This window comes from Pseudophryne corroboree, chromosome 10 (genome assembly GCF_028390025.1).
Source record: "Pseudophryne corroboree isolate aPseCor3 chromosome 10, aPseCor3.hap2, whole genome shotgun sequence".
Lineage (NCBI taxonomy): Eukaryota > Metazoa > Chordata > Amphibia > Anura > Myobatrachidae > Pseudophryne > Pseudophryne corroboree.
Window position 1 is genome coordinate 42,980,322 of NC_086453.1, and position 26,122 is coordinate 43,006,443.

At 46.8% G+C, this 26,122-nt stretch overlaps 1 protein-coding gene across 4 annotated transcripts in view; it reads right to left on the minus strand.

Moving 5' to 3' along the window:
* Window positions 1–26,122, minus strand: part of LOC134965922 (sialic acid-binding Ig-like lectin 13) — a 64,546-nt gene that overhangs the window by 29,261 nt on the left and 9,163 nt on the right. For 3 of the 4 annotated variants that reach the window (XM_063942323.1, XM_063942321.1, XM_063942324.1), the window contains exons 2-4: window positions 23,047–23,166; window positions 9,398–9,766; window positions 50–316 (exon numbers count right to left, since the gene is read on the minus strand). In XM_063942323.1, coding sequence (XP_063798393.1) covers window positions 50–316; window positions 9,398–9,766; window positions 23,047–23,092 — 682 coding nt within the window. In that variant the 5' untranslated portion in view covers window positions 23,093–23,166. The remainder of the gene's footprint in view (window positions 1–49; window positions 317–9,397; window positions 9,767–23,046; window positions 23,167–26,122) is intronic. The other variant, XM_063942322.1, reaches the window with a different exon arrangement.

Below are 26,122 nucleotides of genomic sequence, written 5' to 3' on the forward strand. Positions count from 1 at the left end.
ATTGTGGCACAATACAAATAAAGGATAATTATAGTAATAATATACGTACAGTGAACGTCTAGGTTTATAGTTCTCTGTGTAGAAGAATTCACAGCTGGGAAAGTCACGTTACACGTTATAGACTGGCGGTGATCGCTCTGAGATGGGGTAAATGTCACATTTGCTGTCTTTTTCCAAATTCCAATCTGATTGCTCTTTGTCCACTGGAAAACTGGAAACGCTCCAGAGCAGTTCCCGGGAGGAGAACAGGTCAGCGTCACCTCTCGCCCTGAGATTAGCGGCCCGGGATTGGAGATTTCTGGCTCTCGTGTCAGATCTGAATGATAAACTAAATTGTTTTACAAATCTTATGTAAGTCACAAGAAAGTCATACCGTACACTGGGGCTCATTCAGAGACGGACGCAGATCGCTGCATGCGCAGCCAGATCATTCATCCATCTTCTCACTTGCTGGGGGCCGCCCAGCATGTGTGAGGCTGCCTTCCGCTGTGTCCACAATTACATTGCAGATGCATCGGAATTAAGGTTGACACCTGGCAGCGCAGCCTGGCCGTGCTGTCAGTCAGTCAACCGCCATTTTTTACTCGGAGCGGCTGCGTCTGACGTCACGCAGCCGCCCTGAAAACAGTCCCGGACCACCCCCATTCAGCCTGCTCTGCAACACCTCGTAGCCGCTGCGCAAACACCCGCCGCTGTCAATCACATTGCGGTCACAACCATCGGGGATGCGACCGCAATGTGTGTGTCCATGCAGCTGCGATGCTGCCTCTGCACATGCTCAGTTTGCCTCCATTGGCAAAGTGCGCTGATGGCCGCATCAGCGGCGGGTTCTGAATGACCCCCACAGTTCTCTTCTAATTAGTTTGGATATAAGCACAATTAACTTTCTGCCCTGATATTTCTAATGATTTTCTATTTCTAAAAATCTTAGTTATAAAGCTGTTGCTTTTATATGTTAACACTACAATTTAAATTTGTAACGCAAAGATGAAGTTTTCAGTTGCTTTGTTTATTTTAGAACACACAATAATTGCTGTCACCTTGGTCTGTTATTCTGACATTTCTAAAAATGCAAATTCACCACACTAAGGGGCTGATTCAGGTCGCAAAACGAGATCCAACCGCAAATATTACAAAAAGGATGCGGGCTTGTGCTCAGCGCCCATCCTGCGCAAGTGCCCACATTTTCTGCGGGGTGTGGGGGCGGCAACGCTCTGTTTCCTAGGCGGAGATGGAGCATTGCGGGGGCGGAGTCGGCAGAACTGGGGTGACAACCTCAAAACAGGGGGCATGGCGTAGGCGTGATCACGGCAGCTGCGTGACGTCACGCGCAGCCGCCACGATCGGAAAGATGGCGGCGGGCCTCCTGCAGGTGCAGCCAAGCTGCACCGGCAGGAGGCAACTCTAATTTCTGGTTTTGCCCAACTGCTAACAAATTTGCTGCTGCGATCAACTCTGAATTAGGCCCATGATGTGGGCCCAGCTGTGACACTTTTGTAATATATAACAATCAATAGGTACACTATGCCCAGAACTGTTCTCATAATTAAAGTGAATGAACACACACTGGACATACAATGCAAAGTGGAAAAGAGTCTTAAACAAGATATATGTAATATATGACTTCAAAAAAGGCAATTTATTTATTAACCCTTCCCTCCTAATTATGGGGGTGATTCCGAGTTGTTCGCTCGCTAGCTGCTTTTAGCAGCATTGCACACGCTAAGCCGCTGCCCTCTGGAAGTGTATCTTAGCATAGCAGAATTGCGAACGAAAGATTCGATAATTTTCTTGTAACGATTACCCCGCAGTTTTTGAGTAGCTCCAGACTTACTCTGCCATTGCGACCAGCTCAGTCCTTTTTGTTCCTGGTTTGACGTCACAAACACGCCCTGCGTTCGCCCAGACACTCCCCCGTTTCTCCAGCCACTCCCACGTTTTTCCCTGAAACGCCTGCGTTTTTCCGCACACTCCCAGAAAACGGACAGTTTCCGCCCAGAAACACCCACTTCCTGTCAATCACACTCCGATCAGCAGAACGATGAAAAAACTTTGTTACGCCGTGAGTAAAATACCAAACTTTTGTGCTAATTTACTTGGCGCAGGCGCACTGCGTACATTGCTCATGCACAGTTTGCGACTAATCGCTCCATAGCGGAAAAAAATAACGAGCGAACAACTCGGAATGACCCCCAATATCTCTACATTTTCTTGTTCTAGAAGAGTATAATTGGCAGAAATAGGAGCAAGACTTTCAACACTGTCTTTCTGATATACAGTATCTCTCACACTTTTGAGCAGTGGTTCTCAAACTTTTTTAATTCATGGCGTCCTAGAGTATCAGAATTTTTTTCACGGCACCCCTAGGCCAAAAGTTTCTTCTTGTTTAGAAATTTAGAAAGAAATATTAAATTAAGTAAATTGTGTTTATATGTCATCCTTAGATTCAGTTGAGTGGTAAGGGACAGAGGGGTAATTCAGACCTGATCGTAGCAGCAAATTTGTTAGCAGTTGGGCAAAACCACGTGCACTGCAGGTGGGGCAGATATAACATGTGCAGAGATAGTTAGATTTGGGTGGGTTATTTCGTTTCTCTGCAAGGTAAATACTGGCTGCTTTATTTTTACACTGCAATTTATACCCCTTTCAGACATACAAACTGGGAATTACCCTGCTCAAGTCCCAGGATTTTCTTCAGACCCCCTTTCACACTACACCAAAGACCCGGGAAATTCCCGGGTTGGCCCCTTTCAGACATAAACTGGATTTTCCAGTTTTGAAGGCAGTGTCATCATTTTAAGGGGACGGTTTTCAGGCACACAATAATGAGGTCATGCAAAGGGGAGGGCAGGCTATGAATGGACTGGGTTCGGTGCCCATAATGCATTGCTGGAATGCTGGATTCATGGCTGACAAGCATTTGTGTAGCATGGAGAGTTTAATTGCTGTGGTGGAGTTAATTTAAATTCCATGTTAGGAATACAGTAATCCCATATATATATATATATATATATATATACACACACCAATAAATAGAAGACCAGTTTTTCTTTTCCAAAATTGTTTATTTTAGAAAGAATAAAAGTTTTTTTTCAAGTTGTAAAACGTGTGTGCTCATCTTTTACATCTTTAATGAGGACATATATGGTATAGTACAAAAACTTTTTAGGAATGACAGGCGCATTACACCCACTTTAGCCATAACATATAAGTACTGTGGTATTGCAGTGCAAAAAAGTAGTTTTGCCGAAGGGCATGTTGTATCACAAGGGTCTTCAACCTTTGCCCTGCAGCTGTTATGGAACTTCAGTTCCCAGCATGCCCATCCACATTTTAGATTTTAGCCCATGCGAAATGGTAAAAGAAAATGCTGGGAAGTGTAGTTCCATAACAGCTGCAGGGCAAAGGTTGAAGACCTCTGTTCTACATTTAAAAAAAAGTGCTGCGGTATTGCAGTGCAAAATACAAATGAGATAATCATAAGACCAAGGTGTATGATGTACTCATAATTATGAGCGTATGCGCAATACATGAATTTTTGAAGACAAACATACGCATTTTAAACATACGCATTTCACAAACAAAAAAAACGTTAACCAAAAATAAAGTTATGGGCACAATACCCAACCAATAAACATAGAATAAACATTTACTGTATGTGCACAGTATAAACAGGGCCGGTTCTTGCCCTTGCGGCGCCCCGGGCAAAAGTTAGGGGCGTGGCTTAACATGGGGGCGTGGTCAGTCACGCCCCCCATTTGTAGCGCCGCTGAAAAAAAAAAGAAAAAAAAAGTATACTTACTGTACCCCGCTCCTGTTTCCAGGCCCTGCAGACCGGCGCCGCTCTTCTCCTCGGATCAATGGGAGAGACGTCAGTCATGATGTCTCTCCCATAGCACAGCATAGGCACTAGAGGTCAATTATGACCCCTAGCGTCTATGCCACCATGCTGTGCGGTGCGCGATGACGTCATCACGCACCGCACACCAAAGGTCCTCTCCATGAAGGGAAACTAGACGCTTAGCGTCTGATTCCCTTCAGAGCGGGGGAGGACCAGCGCCACGAAGGGAAACCAGACGCGTAGCGTCTGGTTCCCTTCTCACAGCGGGAGGGGGGGCACAGCGGGGGGACACTGCTGGGGCGCACACTGACAGTGGAGGATCTTGCCATGGTGCGGCGCCCTCCGGATGGCGCCGGCGCCCTCCGGAAGGCGGCGCCCCGGGCAAAAGTCCTGCTTGCCCGTGGCAAGATCCGCCACTGAGTATAAATTAGTGAATTTGGTACTGTGGTTTATTGCTGGGAATAGATTCCTCTGGAGTTGTACTAGATAATAAATCTCCAAATTTCTGGACCTCTCGGTCTATTCTTCAATGTATTCGAGGTCTAAATAAAGGAGGTTGGAGACTGGGCTTGCTGCGTATACTGGTGAGTATCACCAAAAGTGGTGGGAGACTGGGCTTGCTGCGTATACTGGGATGTAGCTCCAAAAGAGGTGGGAGACTGGGCTTGCTGCATATACTAGGATAAAGGCCCAAAAGTGGTGGGAGACTGGGCTTGCTACGTATACTGGGATGTAGCCCCAAAAGAGGTGGGAGACTGGGCTTGCTGCATATACTGGGGTATAGGCCCAAAAGATGGGGATGACTGGGCTTGCTGGGCATACCGTGTTTTTGGACCAAATGAGGTCTGAGAATGTGATTGTAGATCAGAATGAGTGTTTGTAAATTGTGGTGTAGAGGTCATTTTGGAAACAAGCTGACCTAGGAATTCACGGTTCTCGCTGCTGATCTTATCCTGCATAGCTACCATTTGCGTTAGCAAATTCCTCTGCAGTTCACATTTTCCATAATTTTTGCAATCTTGCATCCTCTTGACTCTGCCAATCTAAATCCATCTCGCAGAGTTGCTCGCACAGGATATTTGTCATGGCTTTTGTAGCTACCTCTATTTTGGTCTTCTTTTTCCTACGAGGCGGGACTGTGTAAACTAAAAAACAAAACAGAAATTATTTTGACCATCTCAAAGGTAACAATGGGATATGGCACAGAAGTGTAAGTTGGAAAAATAGATTTTTAAAAAATATTAATACATCTGTGCTTGCGGTTACCATGCGCTAGCACAATTTGAACGCAGCAACTGGTACAGTTTAATAATAACAACACCCTATTACTTCACATAATATCATAGTCATAGTCATTACTATTATAGTATACTACATAAAACTATTGTCATATACTATATGTTAAATATGTCTCTGACAATGATAATGCTGGAAACTTACTGTTTGAGCATAGGGTAGGCTTGTCTCCCTGGGTCTGTGGTAGGGAATCATCCCCCGTGCTCTGCGACGATGCTGTCACATCTGTGGCCTTGTTTGGATCGATGATGATGGTGACATCCGAATCACCATCTGGATCATCATCAAATAGGATCTGCGATGATGCAGGCCTCTGCTGGCTGTACTCTGGAACTGCAGCTGATGGTATAGCAGATAGCGTGCCAGCATCACTAGATGAAGATAGGGCAACAGGATTGCCAATTTCTTTATGGCCAAACACGTTGCTGCACAGTTCATATAAGTGCCACTCCATCCTTCCCATACCACTGTGATTTCGATTGTGGTCATGGACCTTGGTATATTGCTTCTTAAGGGACTTTAGTTTGTTCTGAACTTGCTGTTGTATCTTCACAATATCTCTGCTGGACAGGATCTTGGCAATGTTGCCATAGATCATGGCATCCTTAACAGTGCCTGTTAGTTGTGATTTTATTTCCGCCTCACCCCTCACATGTAGTAGCTCCTGGACCTCCTCCTCCTTCCAGTGAGTCATTATGAACAAAATGGCAGTCTCTTCACTGGCACCCTCTGGCACACTTCTATGCACACTTCTGCAGACTTCTCTGCACAGCTCAGTGTTCCTCTGGCACTGGCACACATACATGCACAGCTCTGAGTACCTTCTGCACTCTGGCACTGCCACACTTCACAGCAAAGCTCTCTGCTTCCTCTCAAGCGGCTGTGGCATCTGTTCCCGGGTTGCGCCTTTCAGACTTAACCCGGTAAGCCAACCCGGGAAGAAAGACCCCGTAAAATCCCAGGTTAATTGCAGGGTTAGCGACCCGGATCACGTTGCCGGGTTGGTGCCTTTCAGATATACCAAATTCCCGAGTTGATGTGCGTTCATGTGCAAAATCCCGGCAGTGCCGTTTCTAGCGGCGAGCGAGCCGTGCAACCGCACGGGGCGCCCGCCGCGCCCGCCGCGGCACTTTGTGTGTCCGTAATCTCTTCTCCTCCCTCTTCCCGAGCGCTCCTGCTCGGGGGGTGGAGTTTCGCGGAATGACGCGTTTGCGTCGTGACGTCACGACGCAAACGCATCATTCTGCGAAGCCCCGCCCCCCGAGCAGGAGCGCTCGGGGAGAGGGAGGAGATTAGCCTGGAAGGAGGAGGCAGCCGGCCCGAGGGACGTGAGGCGGCGGGACCCGAAGAGCGGTAAGATGCAAGTATTATCTCTATCTTACTCTCTCTCCCCCTTCCTCCCCCCCCCACTTGACACCTGCCTGCCGCACTGTGTAAAATGGGGATACCTGCCTGCCGCACTGTGTAAAATGGGGATACCTGCCTGCCGCACTGTGTAAAATGGGGATATCTGCCTGCCGCACTGTGTAAAATGGGGATACCTGCCTGCCGCACTGTGTAAAATGGGGATACCTGCCTGCCGCACTGTGTAAAATGGGGATACCTGCCTGCCGCACTGTGTAAAATGGGGACACCTGCCTGCCGCACTGTGTAAAATGGGGATACCTGCCTGCCGCACTGTGTAAAATGGGGATACCTGCCTGCCGCACTTTGTAAAATGGGGGCACCTGCCTGCGTACTGTGTAAAATGGGGATATCTACCTGCCGCACTGTGTAAAATGGGGGCACCTGCCTGCGTACTGTGTAAAATGGGGATATCTGCCTGCCGCACTGTGTAAAATGGGGATACCTGCCTGCCGCACTGTGTAAAATGGGGATACCTGCCTGCCACACTGTGTAAAATGGGGATACCTGCCTGCCGCACTGTGTAAAATGGGGATACCTGCCTGCCGCACTTTGTAAAATGGGGGCACCTGCCTGCGTACTGTGTAAAATGGGGATATCTACCTGCCGTACTGTGTAAAATGGGGATACCTGCCTGCTGCACTGTGTAAAATGGGGATATCTGCCTGCCGCACTTTGTAAAATGGGGACACCTGCCTGCCGTGCTGTGTAAAATGGGGGCACGTGCCTGCCGCGCTTTGTAAAATGGGGATATCTGCCTGCCGTACTGTGTAAAATGGGGATACCTGCCTGCCGCACTTTGTAAAATGGGGGCACCTGCCTGCGTACTGTGTAAAATGGGGATATCTGCCTACCGTACTGTGTAAAATGGGGATACCTGCCTGCCGCACTGTGTAAAATCAAATGGGGATACCTGCCTGCCGCACTTTGTAAAATGGGGACACCTGCCTGCCGCGCTGTGTAAAATGGGGACACCTGCCTGCCACGCTGTGTAAAATGGGGACACCTGCCTGCCGTGCTGTGTAAAATGGGGACACTTTCCTGCTGTAATGTGTAAAATGGGGACTTTTTTATTTTTATTCATTTTTTCCTGTGGTGGGCGTGATGATATCAGACGAGGCCATGCCCACTTTAAATGAGACCACACCCATTTAAATCAGGCCGCATACCCTTGTCAGGAGTGCGCGCGCCCATGCTTTTTCTTTTTATAGCTATATGGGGGGGCACACAATTTTTTTTATAGCAATGGGGGGGGGGGGGCGCATTTTGAAATCTCGCACTGGGAGCCAAATTGTCTAGAAACGGCCCTGAATCCCGGTAATTTGAAGCATGTCTGAAAGGGGTATTAGATTTTAGTTTGAACACACCCCACCCAAATCTAACTCTCTCTGCACATGGTTTTGCCCAACTGCTAACAAATTTGCTGCTACGATCAAGTCTGAATTACCCCCAGGATTTGCTTCTGTTTGTTCACATATTATATGATTGGCAGCCTCCAGCACTGGTTTTGCCTATTACATTGACCATAAATAGTTTTAATTGGTCCTCCACCAACCCAGGGCCCCCCTGTAAGTGTCTTAAGTTACCCCAGGGTGCCACGGCACACAGTTTCAGAACCACTGCCTTAGAGAATTGCCATATACCAGTTAGAAGAGTTTCAATTTCATTCCAAAATAAATATAACAACCAATTTACTTTGAGTAAAGGCCTTCATGCTAATCAGAAAGGAACAATATAATAAACTAAAGCAATGTTTCCCAACCTCAGTCCTCAAAGCACACTAATGGTCCAAGTTTTAAAAATAGTTATACTTGATCTCAGGTGACTTAATTACTACCTCAGTTGATTTGCTTTATCCTCCTGTGCTCAAGCATGGATTTCCTTAATTCCTGGACTGTCAATGTGCCTTGAGGACCGTAATTGTAATTTTTATGATTTGTCTGGCACAGGAATTATTACAATAAGTGAAGTAAATAAGAGTTAAGTTTTAAATGGATTCAGTGTTTCCCAACTCCAGCCTTCATGGCTCACTAACGGTGCATGTTTTCCAGATCTCCTCGTTGGGTCACATCACAGGTGTAGTCATTACTAGCTAACACATATTAAAAGATCCAGAGATGATGCTAATTATTTTACTTATTATATTGATGAAATCTGTAAAACATGCTCTGTTAGGGGTCCCTGAGGACTGGGGTGGGGGAACACTGATCTAGCCATGTACTCAGAGCCGGATTAAGGCCCCGGGAGGCCTGGGGCACTAAAGAGCAGGGGGCCCCCATGGACTAAAAAAAAAAATATATATATATATATATATATATATATATATATATATCCACATCGCTAAGAATCACTCCTTCTTCAGTTCAGCGTGCGGTGCCCCAATGACTGAGCCACAGGCTTGCTGAGCCGGACAGCAATTTGACAGCTGAGCCATCGCTCAGCTGCCCTGACTACAGCTGTTAGAGCACTCTTCTTAGAGCTGTAGTCAGCGCAGCTGTCCAATTGCTGTCCAATTGCTGCCCGGCTCAGCAAGCCTGCAGCTCAGTCATTGGCGCGCCGCACGCTGAACTGAAGGAGGAGGAGGGACAGGGCAGCGGGGAGCCGGGGCTCGTGAGCGCAGCACCGCAGATCGGATTGAAGAGAGATCCGATCTGTGGTGTGGCAGGGGGCCCTTTTGGAAAGTGGGGCCCGGGGTACGTATCCCCGGGACCCCCCCCCTTAATCCGGCTCTGCATGTACTCTATATTATGCATCAATATGGTTTCTTCTCTCTCATCTTTGTGTATAATTTTGATATAAACAGCAATTATATCTATGTTTTATATAACAGTTAGTTATACAGTATAATACACTCACCTCTCACCGTCAGAATGGTTGTGTTTGTGACATAATTACATTTATTTGAGCTATGTGTTGTTTCTTCAAACCTGAAATAATACTCCCCGTTATCTTCTCTCCTGGCACTGGTTATTGTCAGTGTGCAGTCCCTGATATCTGGATTTCCTGTCAGCTGGAAGTTGGGTTTTACCCCAGTAACAGATTTATCATTAGAGGCTACAATGTCATCAGAGACCCGTTTCTTCCAGTATCCTGTGGATTTTGTGTATGTCGTTCTATAGTTAGTAGTAAAACTACAAGGGATGGTGACACACAGACCCTCCTCTACAGAGACATCACGCTTCAGCTGGATTATATAACCAGTCGGTTCCGTAGATGTGGATTCTGCTGAGAGATGTACTAAATGATTACTCACATATTGATATGTTGCACACCAGGACAACGGAATATACACAATGAGAGACATTTATAAAGTGACAGACATGAATAGATGTAGTATTATAGAATTTTCAGGGTTAGATAAGTATAATGCTTGTCTGTCTTGCCCGCAGCAGGCTTTAATTTATTTTTAAAGATCTTTGAGTGTCTTCACACTGTTAGTGGGGTTCGGTCCGCTTTTTTTGCAGGGTCTTTCCAATGAGATCCTTAATTTTTGCTCAGTAACAGATCTAGCGAACATCAGAATATCTTTTAACACTGAGCAATTTTGCATCACATAGGACATGCTCTACCATTCCTCCAAGCATTAGGTTAGTGTAAAACATGAAAGTCCTTGAGAAATTTTATATTATAATTATATCACGACTTATCGCATACTTTGCTCTAAATTAATGGAAAACATGAGGACACTGTTGAGAGAGCAATTTACATTGAATGATGGATGCTGAGATAATAAATAAAGCAATTCACTTTCAATTAATGAATAGTTAGCCAGGGGTGTATCTAGGGGGCAGAGCGCCCCTGGCAAAGTAAGGGATGGGTGCCCCCCTCCATATCCTCCCTTCCCAAGGGTGGCAGATAATGGAGGCTGGCTGGGGATGGCAGTAACTGGCAAGGGATAGCAGATAGTGAAAGGTATGGGATGCCAGCAGTTAGGATGCTGGCGGTCAGAATTCTGACCCCAGTATCCCGACTACCATAATCCTGACATGGGTGCTCAACTAAATTAACCGTACCACTACCCCATCCCTCCGCAGCCTAACCCTCCCCAGCATACTTATGTTTGGGATTCTGGCATCGGCATTAAGACAGGTGTCAGGGTTCAGGCACTGGCCTCTCATCCCGTATGTCAGGATGCCAACTACATCCCAATAGTAGGGTAACTAGCAAGGGTGGCATATAGTGGAGGTAACAGGGGATAGAAGGAGGGTGACCAATAATGGAAGCAGCAGACGGAGGGTGACAGATCATGGTGGTAACTGGTAAGGGGTTGCAGATAGTGGCGGTGACCAGGAATAAAAGGAGGGTGGCAGATAATGGGGGATGGCAGAGGGAAGGTGGCTGATGATGGCGGTGGCTGATTGTATCTTGTACTAGACATGCTAATAGAATGACAGTCACACTGACTGCAGAATCATGAAGCCTCCCTGCTGTTTCAAGTAATGGCTACTTGCACTACAGAGTCGTCACTGTGCCGGGAAGAAGGAGGGGTCTCAGGTATGCCCACCCCAATCCTCACTGTCTGCCTATCCCCATCTCACACAGAGTGGACCCAAGACACACCACGGTGACAGACAGCCGGTTACCTGCACTACTGACGGCCGCCAAATAGAGATTGCAGCGGTAGTCAGTGCCGCCACAGGGCATCCTGCGCTCTGCGGCACCACCCTAGTTATGGTCCCTGCTCCACTGTCCTCCTTTATCTCTATCTTACTCCCTCTCTCTCTATTCTCAGCATTTTTCCCTCCAAAAGCACTTAAAAAAAAGAAAAGAAAAGGAAACCTACCCAGATCTCGGTGCATGGAGGCTGTAATTTTGCTGCACAAATAATATGCATAGCATCTACTGACAGATGCCCTTCCCCCACCACTACATGTGTATATATATATATATATATATATATATATATATAAACACAAGCAACACAGCAACGAACACAGTTCAAACACAAGGTAATGTATTACAAGGTAATGCAGAAGAGAAAACTGATAACAGTAACATACCATTGTCAAGCATAAGTGTACATGGGGGACTGAAAGTGGCTCAGGCGGGTGATTTCATGTGCTGAGACCCATGCAAACAATGTAATGTTGCAGGTGCTGGATGGTGATGATTGAGCCCCCCCCCCCCACAGCAGCTCCTTACGGAAGGCAGAGCATTGGCTCTGTCCATGCTAGGCAACTGGCAGTGCCCTATTCCCTGGGCTTTACTTTTGGAGGGAGCTGCAGCCATGCCCGGGATGGTGGCGGAGGAGACTTTTCACAGGTTGCAGTCTCTGGATGTTTCCACAGTTGCCGTGATTTGCATAATCCCCTGACCTGGCCAATGGGAGCCAGTGTCTGGCAGCTCTATCCAGTCCAACGCTCTGAGGCTCCCAGTGCCGGAGTGGGGAATTGGGAGTCTGCTGCAGGCTGAGGCAGCTGCTGGGGTCTGTGTGCATGGCTTCTGTTTGCAGGGTAAATACCCTCTGAACTACTATGTGAATCTACCCCCTGGCCGGCGTGACACCGCCGGCCGGAGCCCCCGTTCGGCCGGCGCCCCTGGCGAGTGCCATCCTTGCCAATGGGTAGATACCCTTGTTCATCCTTATATTAATATCTTATCTTTTTTTTTCCATAATTGTCTAAACAAAATAATTTACCCTCCTTTCCAAGAAAACTGTCATGACCAGCCACTAATGACAAGAAACAGAAGCAAAATGTTTGTGGCTGAGAGTACTGGAAGAATAACTTCTATTCACAGCCAGCCACTCACTAGTCACAAGGGGATTCCGCACTTGAAGTGAATGGGTATCTTAGGAAATTGTTTGAAGTGAGTTTGTTGGTTTTAATGGGATTTTCTATTTTATTTATTTGTACTGCACTGGATTAATTTGTTTTTTATTTTACATTAGGGAGTGGGGTTTTTTCTACTAAGCATTCTTTTAAAAGATATTTACTCTTTTGGTAACATGGACCACTGTCCATTATACTGGGACATCTGGGTGGGCAAAATAATCAACTTGAGGGTTCCTAATCATATTAATTACTATGATCCTTGAGCCTAGGGGGTTAAAAAAGTGTCCCAGTGCTTTTCTGTGTGGTGTTGGTTCACTTCGGGAGGATGGGATGGTTTTCTTGTACCCTACCCATAGAGTCATCGGCCCTGCACTGACCAATTATAATAACTGGTAGATATCACTCTCATGATGACCATCATGTTGTAGTGGAAATCGGACTATAAAGGCTGTGGGGCTGCTTGAAATTTAAAATTATATTGTTTTTGTCATAATTAAGGGGCTAAATTACACATTTAACAACAGATGTTTTTTGAGATCGTTTAAAAAAAATGTCAAAAGTTATCTGTTAGTAAATGTGGAATTTAGGCCCAGAAATACTACATTTATAATCAACCCAACATCAACCAAAAACAAATCGACATCGACCAAAATCGACTTTTAGTAAATATACCCCCAAGTCTTTATAAGCACTGTGATGTGGCCATTCTGCGTCCTGTAAATGCCTCCATTGTCATAAGGTCTGAGCAAAATAACTTGGTTCCAAAGAGGATGTGCTGTATGTATTCCTTTTAATTAACAATGACATTACGGTATGTTAGTAAGTTGTGGTTGTTTTTATGTGTAACTCTCGTGTTAGGTATAGCTACAGGCATCTTATGGACGTCTGGTGCATTATACATGCTTTAGAGGAGTCTCAGAGATGTCACGCTATGTGTATTATTACCACATCATTACCCACATCCCACACTAACCAAGGGTGTCAGGAAATGCCATGGTACTTTCTAGAGAAAGGCTGGTAAACTCAATGGGGGAGATGTACTAAGCCTGAAAAGTGATAAATATCACTGTGATAAAGCACCAGCCAATCGGCTCCTAACTGTCATGTTACAGGCTGTGTTTGAAAAATGACAGTTAGGAGCCGATTGGCTGGTGCTTTATCACAGTGATATGTATCACTTTTCAAGCTTAGTACATCTAGCCCAATTTGTGTAACACTCGCTTAATCTAATAGCCCTGAGCTGATCTTTATCATAACAGCATACTGTACCTTATGCTGCTTATTGGGTGTTTAGTAGAGTAATAGGGGTGCTAATTGGATATGTAGAAGAATTATTGTGTCTCCCCTGACCCAAATACTGATTTATATTTATTAGGAAGATCGCTGCACCCATTGGCTGAGGGTAATGATCTGCAGTAATCTTCCCACCACATGTTCCATCTTAACTCTATAATAATCTGATCAATTTCAGTTTGATTATAACGGTCTTTATGGTCAATTATAATGGGTCATGTCCAGGGAAGTCGAGAGCCGGGTTGGGCCCAGGTACTTTTCAAGGGGCTTGGCCTAATCACAGGAGGTGTGGTCATGTACACTTAGAAAAAATACAGAAAAAAATTGTATTTAAAGCACCACCATGGCCACACTGCCGCCCAGTACACAGCAGTGTGTGCTGGGGTGTGGAGAAGAGCTGCAGCTGCTGCTACCAGGTAAGGGGGAAGGGGCATGGTCCCTTACTGGACCCTCACTGGGGCCCTACGTCACACCTGGGCCCGGATAATTTGTACCCTCTACCCCCCTCTCTCGGCACCACTGGTCATGTCACATCCAAATTCCTTGATATTGCTGCGTCTTTGACAATAATAGGCAAAGAAAAGTGTTTTGAGTCAGTAATGACAGGTTTATACTTCATTCCTGTTAACAGTACCTAGTTATTAATTAACATTGACATTGTTGCCATGAGAGGGTATTTTGGTACCGAGTCAAGGCAGGATAAGCAGCCATGTATCCATAAATGGTGACCTGATCCCCATTTCTACAATCCATGCTCCTCCTGGACCAGAGGTGAAGTTGTTATCCAATGGTGTACATCAATTCTTCACTAGGTTTTAAAAGGTTCTAAAAGGAACCTTCAAACTTACCCTCATTCAGTGAGATGCGTTCACATAAAGGTTTCTTTTATCCTTGTTATTCTCCCTTCTTAGGTACCAGACCTCACAATAACTCAAAACTGACAATCACCTAGGTCATAGACCCTATGTGCATCAAAAGGTTTCTTTCTCTCAGATCAACCCAGCAAATGGTTTAATGCCCTGAGGAAAAAAATGTTCCAAAATGCGTTGGTACCTAAAAAGGGAGAATAACAAGGATAAAAGAAACCTTTATGCGAACACATCTCACTGAATGAGGGTGAGTTTTAAGGTTCCTTTTATCGTAGTGAAGAATTGGTACCATTGGATAACTTCACTTTTCTGTTATTCTCCACTTATGTTGAACTATACAGGATGCTTTAATTGAGATATCCTGGTGGAATTTTAACAGCGCTTGTGGACCACTCTCTTTTTTGTTGTTCATATAAGCTGATCAAGATTTGAGCACTTGTTGAGCTGCAGCTAGAGGGCACAAGTTACTTCATCTAATATTTTTGTAAAAGGTGAAGTTGTGTTTCCATATTTTAAGTGGCACTGGAATGTTTAGGTATCTCGAACACTTAACTGACATTTCTCTAACGTCCTAGTGGATGCTGGGAACTCCGTAAGGACCATGGGGAACAGCGGGCTCCGAAGGAGGCTGGGCACTCTAGAAAGATTTATGACTACCTGGTGTGCACTGGCTCCTCCCACTATGACCCTCCTCCAAGCCTCAGTTAGATTTCGTGCCCGGCCGAGGTTGGATGCACACTAGGGGCTCTCCTGAGCCCTTAGAAAGAAAGTATAGATTTAGGTTTTTTATTTTCAGTGAGACCTGCTGGCAACAGGCTCACTGCAGCGAGGGACTAAGGGGAGAAGAAGCGAACTCGCCTGCTTGCAGCCGGATTGGGCTTCTTAGGCTACTGGACACCATTAGCTCCAGAGGGATCGACCGCAGGCCCAGTCCTTGGTGTTCGGTCCCGGAGCCGCGCCGCCGTCCCCCTTACAGAGCCAGAAGCAAGAAGATGTCCGGAAAAACGGCGGCAGAAGACATCAGTCTTCACCAAGGTAGCGCACAGCACTGCAGCTGTGCGCCATTGCTCCTCATGCACACTTCACACTCCGGTCACTGAGGGTGCAGGACGCTGGGGGGGGGCGCCCTGAGCAGCAATAAAAACGCCTTGGCTGGCAAAAATACCACAATATATAGCCCCAGAGGCTATATATGTGGTAAATACCCCTGCCAGAATCCAGGAAAAAGCGGGAGAATAGGCAGCGGAAAAGGGGCGGAGCTATCTCCCTCAGACACACTGGCGCCATTTCTCCTTCACAGATCCGCTGGAAGGAAGCTCCCTGGCTCTCCCCTGCAGTCTACACTTCAGAACAGGGTAAAAACAGAGAGGGGGGGCACTAAATTTAGGCGCAATATATATATATAATATAAAAAGCAGCTATAGGGGACATAATTCAGTTAGTCCCTGCATTATATAGCGCTCTGGTGTGTGCTGGCATACTCTCACTCTGTCCCCCCAAAGGGCTTTTGTGGGTCCTGTCCTCATTCGGAGCATTCCTTGTGTGTGTGCGGTGTGTCGGTACGGCTGTGTCGACATGTTTGATGAGGATAATGATGTGGAGGCGGAGCAGATGCCTTTAGAAGGGATGTCACCCCCTGCGGGGCAGACACCTGAGTGGATGGGCTTATGGAAAGTAATGAGTGCACGTATAGACTCCTTATATAAGAAAATTTACGACATGCCTAATGTGGGACAGCCGACTTCTCAGCTCGTGCCTGCCCAGGCGTCGCATGGGTCGTCAGGGGCTCTAAAACGCCCGCTACCACAAGCAGACCCAGATGTTGACACTCATACTGACACCAGTGTCGACGACGATGAGTCTAACCTAATGCCTACTAAGGCCATTCACTGCATGATTGAGGCAATGAAAGAGGTGTTACACATTTCTGATATAAGTACAGGTACCACTAAAAAGGGTATTATGTTTGGAGAGAAAAAACTACCCGTAGTTTTTCCCCCATCAGATGAATTAAATGAAGTGTGTGAAGAAGCGTAGGCTTTCCCTGATAAAAAATTGGTAATTCCTAAGAAGGTACTAATGGCGTTCCCTTTCCCGCCAGAGGATAGGTCACGTTGGGAAACACCCCCTAGAGTGGATAAAGCGCTCACACGTTTGTCTAAAAAGGTGGCACTACCGTCTCCGGATACGGCCGCCCTCAAGGAACCTGCTGATAGAAAGCAGGAGGCGATCCTGAAGTCTGTGTATACACACACAGGCATTATACTTAGGCCAGCTATTGCGTCAGCTTGGATGTGCAGTGCTGCCGCTGCGTGGTCAGATAAACTGTCAGAAAATATTGACACATTAGACAGAGACACGATCCTGTTAACCATAGACCATATAAAAGACTCAGTCTTATATATGAGAGATGCACAAAGGGAAATCTGCCGACTGGCATCTAAAGTAAGTGCATTGTCCATTTCTGCTAGGAGAGGCTTATGGACTCGCCAGTGGACAGGAGATGCAGATTCAAAAAAGCACATGGAAGTGTTACCATATAAGGGTGAGGAATTATTTGGGGATGGTCTCTCGGACCTAGTTTCCACAGCAACGTCTGGGAAGTCAGCATTTTTACCCCATGTCCCCTCACAGCCTAAGAAGGCGCCGTTTTATCAGGTTCAGTCCTTTCGGACCCAGAAAAACAGGCATGGAAAAGGCGGGTCCTTTCTGTCCAGAGGCAGAGGTAGGGGAAAAAGGCTGCAACAAACAGCAGGTTCCCAGGAGCAAAAGTCCTCCCCCGCTTCTTCTTCCAAGTCTGCCGCATGACGGTGGGGCTCCCCAGGCGGAGCCAGGTACGGGGGGGGGGGCGCCTCAAGAATTTCAGCGATCAGTGGGCTCGCTCATAGGTGGATCCCTGGATCCTTCAAATAGTATCTCAGGGGTACAAACTGGAATTCGAGGCGTCTCCACCCCACCGGTTCCTAAAATCTGCCTTGCCGATTGCTCCCTCAGACAGGGAGGCGGTGCTAGCGGCAATTCACAAGCTGTATTCTCAGCAGGTGATAATCAAAGTACCCCTACTTCAACAAGGCCGGGGTTACTATTCCACACTATTTGTGGTACCGAAACCGGACGGTTCGGTGAGACCCATTTTAAATTTGAAATCCTTGAACACATACATAAAAAAATTCAAGTTCAAGATGGAATCGCTCAGGGCGGTTATTGCGAGCCTGGACGAGGGGGATTACATGGTATCCCTGGACATCAAGGATGCTTACTTGCATGTCCCCATTTACCATCCTCACCAGGAGTACCTCAGATTTGTGGTACAGGATTGCCATTACCAATTCCAGACGCTGCCGTTTGGACTGTCCACGGCACCGAGGGTATTTACCAAGGTTATGGCGGAAATGATGATACTCCTTCGAAAAAAGGGAGTTTTAATTATCCCGTACTTGGACGATCTCCTAATAAAAGCGAGGTCCAAGGAACAGTTGTTGGTGGGAGTAGCACTATCTCAGGAGGTGCTGCACCAGCACGGCAGGATTCTGAATATCCCAAAGTCACAGCTGGTTCCGACAACACGGCTACTGTTCCTGGGTATGATTCTGGATACAGTCCAGAAAAAAGTGTTTCTCCCGGAGGAAAAAGCCAGGGAGTTGTCATCTCTAGTCAGAGACCTCCTGAAACCAAAACAGGTATCAGTGCATCGCTGCACGCGGGTCCTGGGAAAGATGGTGGCTTCTTACGAAGCAATTCCCTTCGGCAGGTTCCATGCCAGAATCTTTCAGTGGGACCTGTTGGACCAGTGGTCCGGATCGCATCTTCAGATGCATCGCTTGATAACCCTGTCTCCAAGAACCAGGGTGTCGTTACTGTGGTGGCTGCAGAGTGCCCATCTTCTAGAGGGCCGCAGGATCGGCATACAGGACTGGGTCCTGGTGACCACGGATGCCAGCCTTCGAGGCTGGGGGGCAGTCACACAGGGAAGAAACTTCCAAGGACTATGGTCGAGTCAGGAGACTTCCCTTCACATAAATATTCTGGAACTAAGGGCCATCTACAATTCCCTAAGTCAAGCAAAATCCCTGCTCCTACACCAGCCGGTGCTGATCCAGTCAGACAACATCACGGCAGTCGCCCATGTAAATCGACAGGGCGGCACAAGAAGCAGGATGGCGATGGCGGAAGCCACAAGAATTCTCCGATGGGCGGAAAATCATGTACTAGCACTGTCAGCAGTGTTCATTCCGGGAGTGGACAACTGGGAAGCAGACTTCCTCAGCAGACACGACCTCCACCCGGGAGAGTGGGGACTTCATCCAGAAGTCTTCCAGATGCTGGTAAACCGTTGGGAAAAACCACAGGTGGACATGATGGCGTCCCGCCTCAACAAAAAGTTAAAAAGATATTGCGCCAGGTCAAGGGACCCTCAGGCGATAGCTGTGGACACTCTAGTGACACCGTGGGTGTACCAGTCGGTTTATGTGTTCCCTCCTCTGCCTCTCATACCAAAGGTATTGAGAATAATAAGAAAGCGAGGAGTAAACACCATTCTCGTGGTTCCGGATTGGCCAAGACGAGCGTGGTACCCGGAACTTCAAGAGATGCTCTCAGAGGACCCGTGGCCTCTACCGCTCAGACAGGACCTGCTAGAACAGGGGCCTTGTCTGTTCCAAGACTTACCGCGGCTGCGTTTGACGGCATGGCGGTTGAACACCGGATCCTAAAGGAAAAGGGTATTCCAGAAGAAGTCATTCCTACGCTTATTAAGGCCAGGAAAGATGTTACGGCAAAGCATTATCACCGCATATGGCGGAAATATGTTGCATGGTGTGAGGCCAAAAAGGCCCCAACAGAGGAATTTCAACTAGGTCGATTTCTGCATTTCCTGCAAGCAGGAGTGAATATGGGCCTAAAATTAGGCTCCATTAAAGTACAGATCTCGGCTCTGTCGATTTTCTTTCAAAAAGAACTAGCTTCAGTACCTGAAGTTCAGACATTTGTGAAAGGAGTGCTGCATATTCAGCCCCCATTTGTGCCTCCTGTGGCACCTTGGGATCTCAACGTGATGTTGAGTTTCTTAAAATCACATTGGTTTGAGCCACTAAAAACCGTGGATCTGAAATATCTCACGTGGAAAGTGGTTATGTTATTGGCCCTGGCTTCAGCCAGGCGAGTATCAGAATTGGCGGCTTTATCATGTAAAAGCCCTTATCTGATTTTCCATATGGATAGGGCAGAATTGAGGACTCGTCCCCAGTTTCTCCCTAAGGTGGTGTCAGCGTTTCACCTGAACCAGCCTATTGTGGTGCCTGCGGCTACTAAGGATTTGGAGGACTCCAAGTTGCTAGACGTTGTCAGGGCCCTGAAAATATATGTTTCCAGGACGGCTGGAGTCAGAAAATCTGATTCGCTGTTTATCCTGTATGCACCAAACAAGCTGGGTGCTCCTGCTTCTAAGCAGTCTATTGCTCGCTGGATTTGTAGTACAATTCAGCTTGCACATTCTGTGGCAGGCATGCCACAGCCAAAATCTGTAAATGCCCATTCCACAAGGAAGGTGGGCTCATCTTGGGCGGCTGCCCGAGGGGTCTCGGCTTTACAACTTTGCCGAGCAGCTACTTGGTCAGGGGCAAACACATTTGCAAAATTCTACAAATTTGATACCCTGGCTGAGGAGGACCTGGAGTTCTCTCATTCGGTGCTACAGAGTCATCCGCAGGGCCGTCTTTTCGTATGGGCTCAATGGGCTCTTGCCCAAGGGCCCCAGGAGTCTAAGGGCCCTAGGCTGATAGCTGAGGGTCTCCTCTTTCCAGGGGTACCAGTTTTTTGAAAATCGGCCCTGGAGAACCGGAGATATCTGACTTCGAAGCAGTGGTCCCCATCCAAGACTGTTAATTGCTCTTCCCAGCCAGATATCTCTGGTTCTGTCTGACTTAGAGTTTTTTTGAGGGTATTCTCCAAAATATGGGACTCCCCCCTTTCAGTGGACTCTGGCATCTTGTCTCTACTATGCCCAGAACCAGAGATATCAGCCTTCAAGCAGCTGGTCCCTGCTCCAGCTCCACACATCTGGTTTGCAGTTTTATACTTTTGCCAGTGCATTGCTTTGGCTCCTAAACTCTGATCCCCAAGTACCCAGAACTTCTTGAAAGGTGGGACTCTCTAGTTTTTTATTGCATTCAAAGCTAAGAAATATATTTCCAGGAACTGGAGATATCTGCAGTCAACCAAGCTGCCCTCCCACCAAAAATGATGAATATTAAGTCCACTCCACTATCCACCCCTCCCCTGCGTATTACACACCCCCTACCACCCTGGAAATTATGTACCAGGGCCCCTTCATTCAGCCCAATGCCTCTTCTACAGTTTAGTGTTATCCCTCCCGCCCCACCTTACACCATCTGTGCAGTAAAGGAGTGATTAGCAGAAATTACTACTCCAGGTCCTACATACTGAGTGGCAGATAGCACACCCCCTACTGCCCACGGGACATCAATGCTGCGGCTGATAGCACCCCCACCCCTACAGCTGGAGGATGGGTAGGGGGCCCAGTGCATTGCTGTGCCCAGGGGCCTACACTGCTGTTAAGACGGCCCTGGTCATCCGCACTCTCCCGCCCGTTTGGGAGCTTTGGTATAATCCCCATGGTCCTTACGGAGTTCCCAGCATCCACTAGGACGTTAGAGAAAATAAGAATTTACTCACCGGTAATTCTATTTCTCGTAGTCCGTAGTGGATGCTGGGTGCCCATCCCAAGTGCGGATTGTCTGCAATACTTGTAAATAGTTATTGTTAACTAAAGGGTTATTGTTGAGCCATCTGTTGAGAGGCTCAGTTGTTTTCATACTGTCAAACTGGATATAGTATCACGAGTTGTACGGTGTGATTGGTGTGGCTGGTAAGAGTCTTACCCGGGATTCTAAATCCTTCCTTATTATGTCTGCTCGTCCGGGCACGGTGTCCTAACTGAGGCTTGGAGGAGGGTCATAGTGGGAGGAGCCAGTGCACACCAGGTAGTCATAAATCTTTCTAGAGTGCCCAGCCTCCTTCGGAGCCCGCTGTTCCCCATGGTCCTTACGGAGTTCCCAGCATCCACTACGGACTACGAGAAATAGAATTACCGGTGAGTAAATTCTTATTTTTTTTCTAAAAACTGCACAGAAATTTTAATTTTTTTATGACTAAATTAGGTGAAAAATATGTATTTAAACTTATCCAAAATTATTTTGTTTAAAAAAAAAAAAAAAGTAAAAAATGCGTTTTTCAAACATTGGATTGGCAACATCAGAACATCGGGAACATTGCAAGCATCACAATGTTGATTTTCCCAGCTGCTCAGCCACCAGGTACATAATGGGGGGGGGGGGGTTTAATTGACATTTTCCCAGCAGCGTTATTGTCTGCAGCCGCTGGGTGGGGGGTCCTGCTGTGCTGACCGAACACCAGTGATCGTCAGCATGGCAGACACCAGGGGAAGCAGAGTGAGCACCAGCTGTGAGAAGATTAGCTTCCTGCAGCCACCCACACTGTGTATCTGACTGGTTACATCATTTGGTGACTAGATCAAATAATGCACTGCCTGGGGTTGTTGCACATGAAGCAACCATGCCAGGCATGTGGTTAATAGCTCTCTGCATCCCTGGTCCATTTTCTGGTATCTCTGATTTAAAGAAGCAGATACAAGGCTGGATTGTCTGGTGTCCCCATACTGGTGTTTCTGAGGAATTTCAGCCCTGGGCAGACCAGTTTGTGGCTGGTTGCCATAATGACAGGGGGTACCCATGTGGGTCTCCTTGCTATAGCATCAGCTCCCCCAGTTGATTCAGCCCAGTGCTGATTATAGAAAACTTGGGGGAACGCAACACCATTTTTCCCCGATTGTCACATACCGGCCCAGGGAGAGAGACCCGGAGGTTAATTATGAATTTTTTATTTTTTTATTTTAACTGTTTAACTGCACACACCCTGATGGCTCTTCCTGGCATCTAAGCTTCAGGTAATTAGCAGCGTCTGAGCCGCTGGGAGCTGCTAAAAGCTGGTGGGTGTGTCAACATTTTGGTTGTTGACCTTATGACTGTCAACATTTTAACTGAGTCTACATTTTGAGTATCAAAATTTATTTATTCATTGTCGACATTTTGCCTGTCAACCTTTTGACCTGTTGACCCTACAGTATGTACATGACTTTTTGGTTGCCGTCATTTTGAACATGTCAACATTTTGTATACCAACTTTTTGGTGTCTACGTTTTGACTGTCTAAGTGTTGACTACATCCCCTTTCCATGGTCCTCAGAGTTCAGTGGAGGTGTAGTCACACCTATGTGCAGCTTGTATAAAATGCTTACACACATATGGCAATGTCCCATCTAGCATTAGGACCATGCAGCACGACTGATTTACCTGGACTTAAGTAGACATCTAGGAAACTTGTGCAAAATAGATATATGATATTAATAAACACCCTTTTGGGCTCTTTTTCTTTTGTGTTCATACATGAAGCCCAATGTTTTATTACAGTATTATATACTGGTGGAAGTTACACTCCCTGGTGACAATTCTATTTCAATATGTCACACTTACCTATCCAGAGAAGGGAGAGGATGATGGTCGCATGACAGATCCACATGACGCAGCCTTTTCTCAGCCACTTCCCGTTATTTCGCTGAACAAAATGTTTTCGTATATATGATCTGTGCACCCCTGAAACATGGATGTTAAGAACTTAGAATGCTCCTACACTTATATAGTTACTTTACACACTTTATGGTTATAATTAAATGCTTTTTGCTCATTGCATGACATTGACTGCTACAAATAGCTGCTGAGACAGACTGCCTGAGGGGGTAATTCAGATCTGATTGCAGCAAAGATTTGTCAGCTAATGGGCAAAACCATGTGCACTGCAGGTGGGGCAGATATATAATTTTCAGAGAGTGAGATTTGGGTGGGTTATTTTATTTCTGTGCAGGGTAAATACTGGCTGCTTTATTTTCACACTGTAATTTAGATTTCAGTTTGATCACACCACACCCAAATCTAACTCTCTCTGCACATGTTATATCTGCCCCCTGCCCCCTCCCCCTGCATTGCACACGTTTTTGCATATTAGCTAATAAATTTGCTGCTGCGATCCATGCTGAATTAGGCCCTGGATTTGGTAGTATGGGTCAGAATAATTATGCTCTATAGATTTGGTTTAAAAGTAATTGTATTGGCCTCCATGTTATTTAACTCATGCCCCATATCCTGTGCCCTCTGGAATGCCAGATCTGTTTGTAACAAACTGGTCCCCACTCATAACCTTTTCATCTCCAACTCCCTGCACCTACTAGCCATTACTAAAACCTGGATTACTCCCCCTGACACTACTTATTCTGCTGCTCTCTCTGCTGGAGGACTCACATTCACACACACACCCGGACCCAGGGGTTGCCATGGTGGTGCTGTTGGGGTCCTTTTACCCTCTAGTTACTCCTACCAACTCATACCACCAGAATCGTCCCTTACATTCTCTACATTTGGGGTGCAAGCTATACACCTCTTCCAACCTGTCAGTCTTCGTGTAACTGTCATTTACCGCCCCCCTGGAATTGCCTAAAAATTGCTCAACAACTTTGCTTCCTGCCTCACTCACTTCCTCTCTTCTGACATTCCCTCCATTATCCTAGGTGATTTCAACATCCCTATTGATATCCACACACAATCCCCTGCCTCTAAACTCTTTAACCTCACACCTTTGCTTGGTCTCTCACAGTGGACCTCCCCATCCTCTTATGTGAATGTGAGCTCACTGGATCTGGTCTTCACTCACAGTTGTGATTTTTCTGATTTCTCTAACTCTCCATTTCCCCTCTCTGACCACCTCTCTCCTTTAACTTATCTCTCTGCTTTCCCATCTCTACCTCCTAATGCTACCATCACTAAACATAACATTGAGGCTATTGACACCACATCTCTGTCCTCCCTGTTCGACTCACTTCTGTCTCCAATTCTCTGTCTCTCATACCCTGAACAAGCCACTTCCACATATAATGCATCCCTTACCTCTGTTCCTGACTCTGTCGCTCCACCAACCACTATTCACCCTCGCAAATTAACACCTCAATCCTTGCACAACAAATGCACCAGATATATGCAAAAATGCTCACGTACTGCTGAGTGATACTGGAGGAAATCACGCTCTAAGGCTGATTTCCTCCATTTCAAACATATGTTCTTGTCCTTCAGTGCTGTCCTCTCCCTCGCTAAACAGTCATACTTCAAGAAACTCATTTCCTTCCAGTCTTCCAACTCCCGGAGCCTCTTTGCAACTCTCAACTCCCTACTCACCCCCCCCCCCCCCCTCATCTCCCCTCCTCACTCTTTGCTCTTGACTTTGCCACTTACTTCACATCCAAAATTGACTCCATACATCAGGAGATCACATCCCACCAGACCATCAGCAACCAGCCACCTCCTAACCCTTACCACCCCTCCCCATCCCTCTCAACATCTCTGACATCTTTCTCCCATGTATCTGGTGATGTAGTCATGGCCCTCATCTGTTCCTCTCTCCCAACCATCTCCCCACTTGACCCTATCCCCTTCTTGACCTCTCTGCTGCTTTGACACTTTGGATCACCCTCTCCTTCTCCAAATCCTTCACTCCATTGGTCTGTGTCATACTGCCCTTTCTTGGCTGTCCTCATACTCTGACCACTCCTTCTCTGTCTCCTCTCATGACTCCACTTCCCCCCTACTTTCACTAACTGTATGTGTCCCCCAAGCAGGGGCGTATCTAGAGAGGAGGAGACCTGTGTGCAGTCTCCGGGTATGGGACCCCTCCTCTCCCGTCCCGTAGCTGGCAGCAGCACTGTTAGCGCTCTGTCTGAGTGCTAGAGACTCTGGCACAGTGCCAGAGTTCACAGCGCATGCGCAAGTCTCCAAAAAAATGGTGCAGCGGCCATTTTTTCGGAAACCTGCACATGCGCTGTAGACTCTGGCACTGTACCAGAGTCCCTAGTGCTCAGACAGAGTGCTACCAGTGCTGCTGTAGCTGCCGGCTATGGGACTCGGGAGAGGAGGGGACCCACACCCGGACACCAGAAAGGTAAGTATATAGAAGAAATGTGTGCACTGTGGGCCCCCTATGGACCCGTGTCCACCGCACACACTGCACCTATTATAGATACGCCAGTGCCCCCAAGGTTCTGTTCTTGGCCCTCTTCTTTTCTCTCTATATGTCCTCACTAGTTAAGCTTATTAATTCTTTTGACTTCCAATATCATCTCTATGCTGATGATACTCAAATCTACCTTTCCTCCCCGGACCTCTCCCCAACTCTCCTCACTTGTATCTCCAACTGTCTCTCTGCTATCTCTTCTTGTATGTCCCAGCACTTTCTTAAACTTAACATGTCTAAGACTGAGCTGATCATTTTTTCACCCTCCCACATAACCTCGCCCGCCACAATTTCATTATCTATTGATGGCACAACTATCTTCTCTAGTCCCCAAGTGTGCTGCCTTGGAGTAATATTTGACTCCTCCCTCTCCTTCAAACCACACATTCAGCACCTCTCACAAACCTGCCATTCTCATCTAAAAAATATTTCCAGGATCAGACCCTTTCTCACCCACAATGCTACTAAGACCTTTTGTCCACTCACTGGTCATCT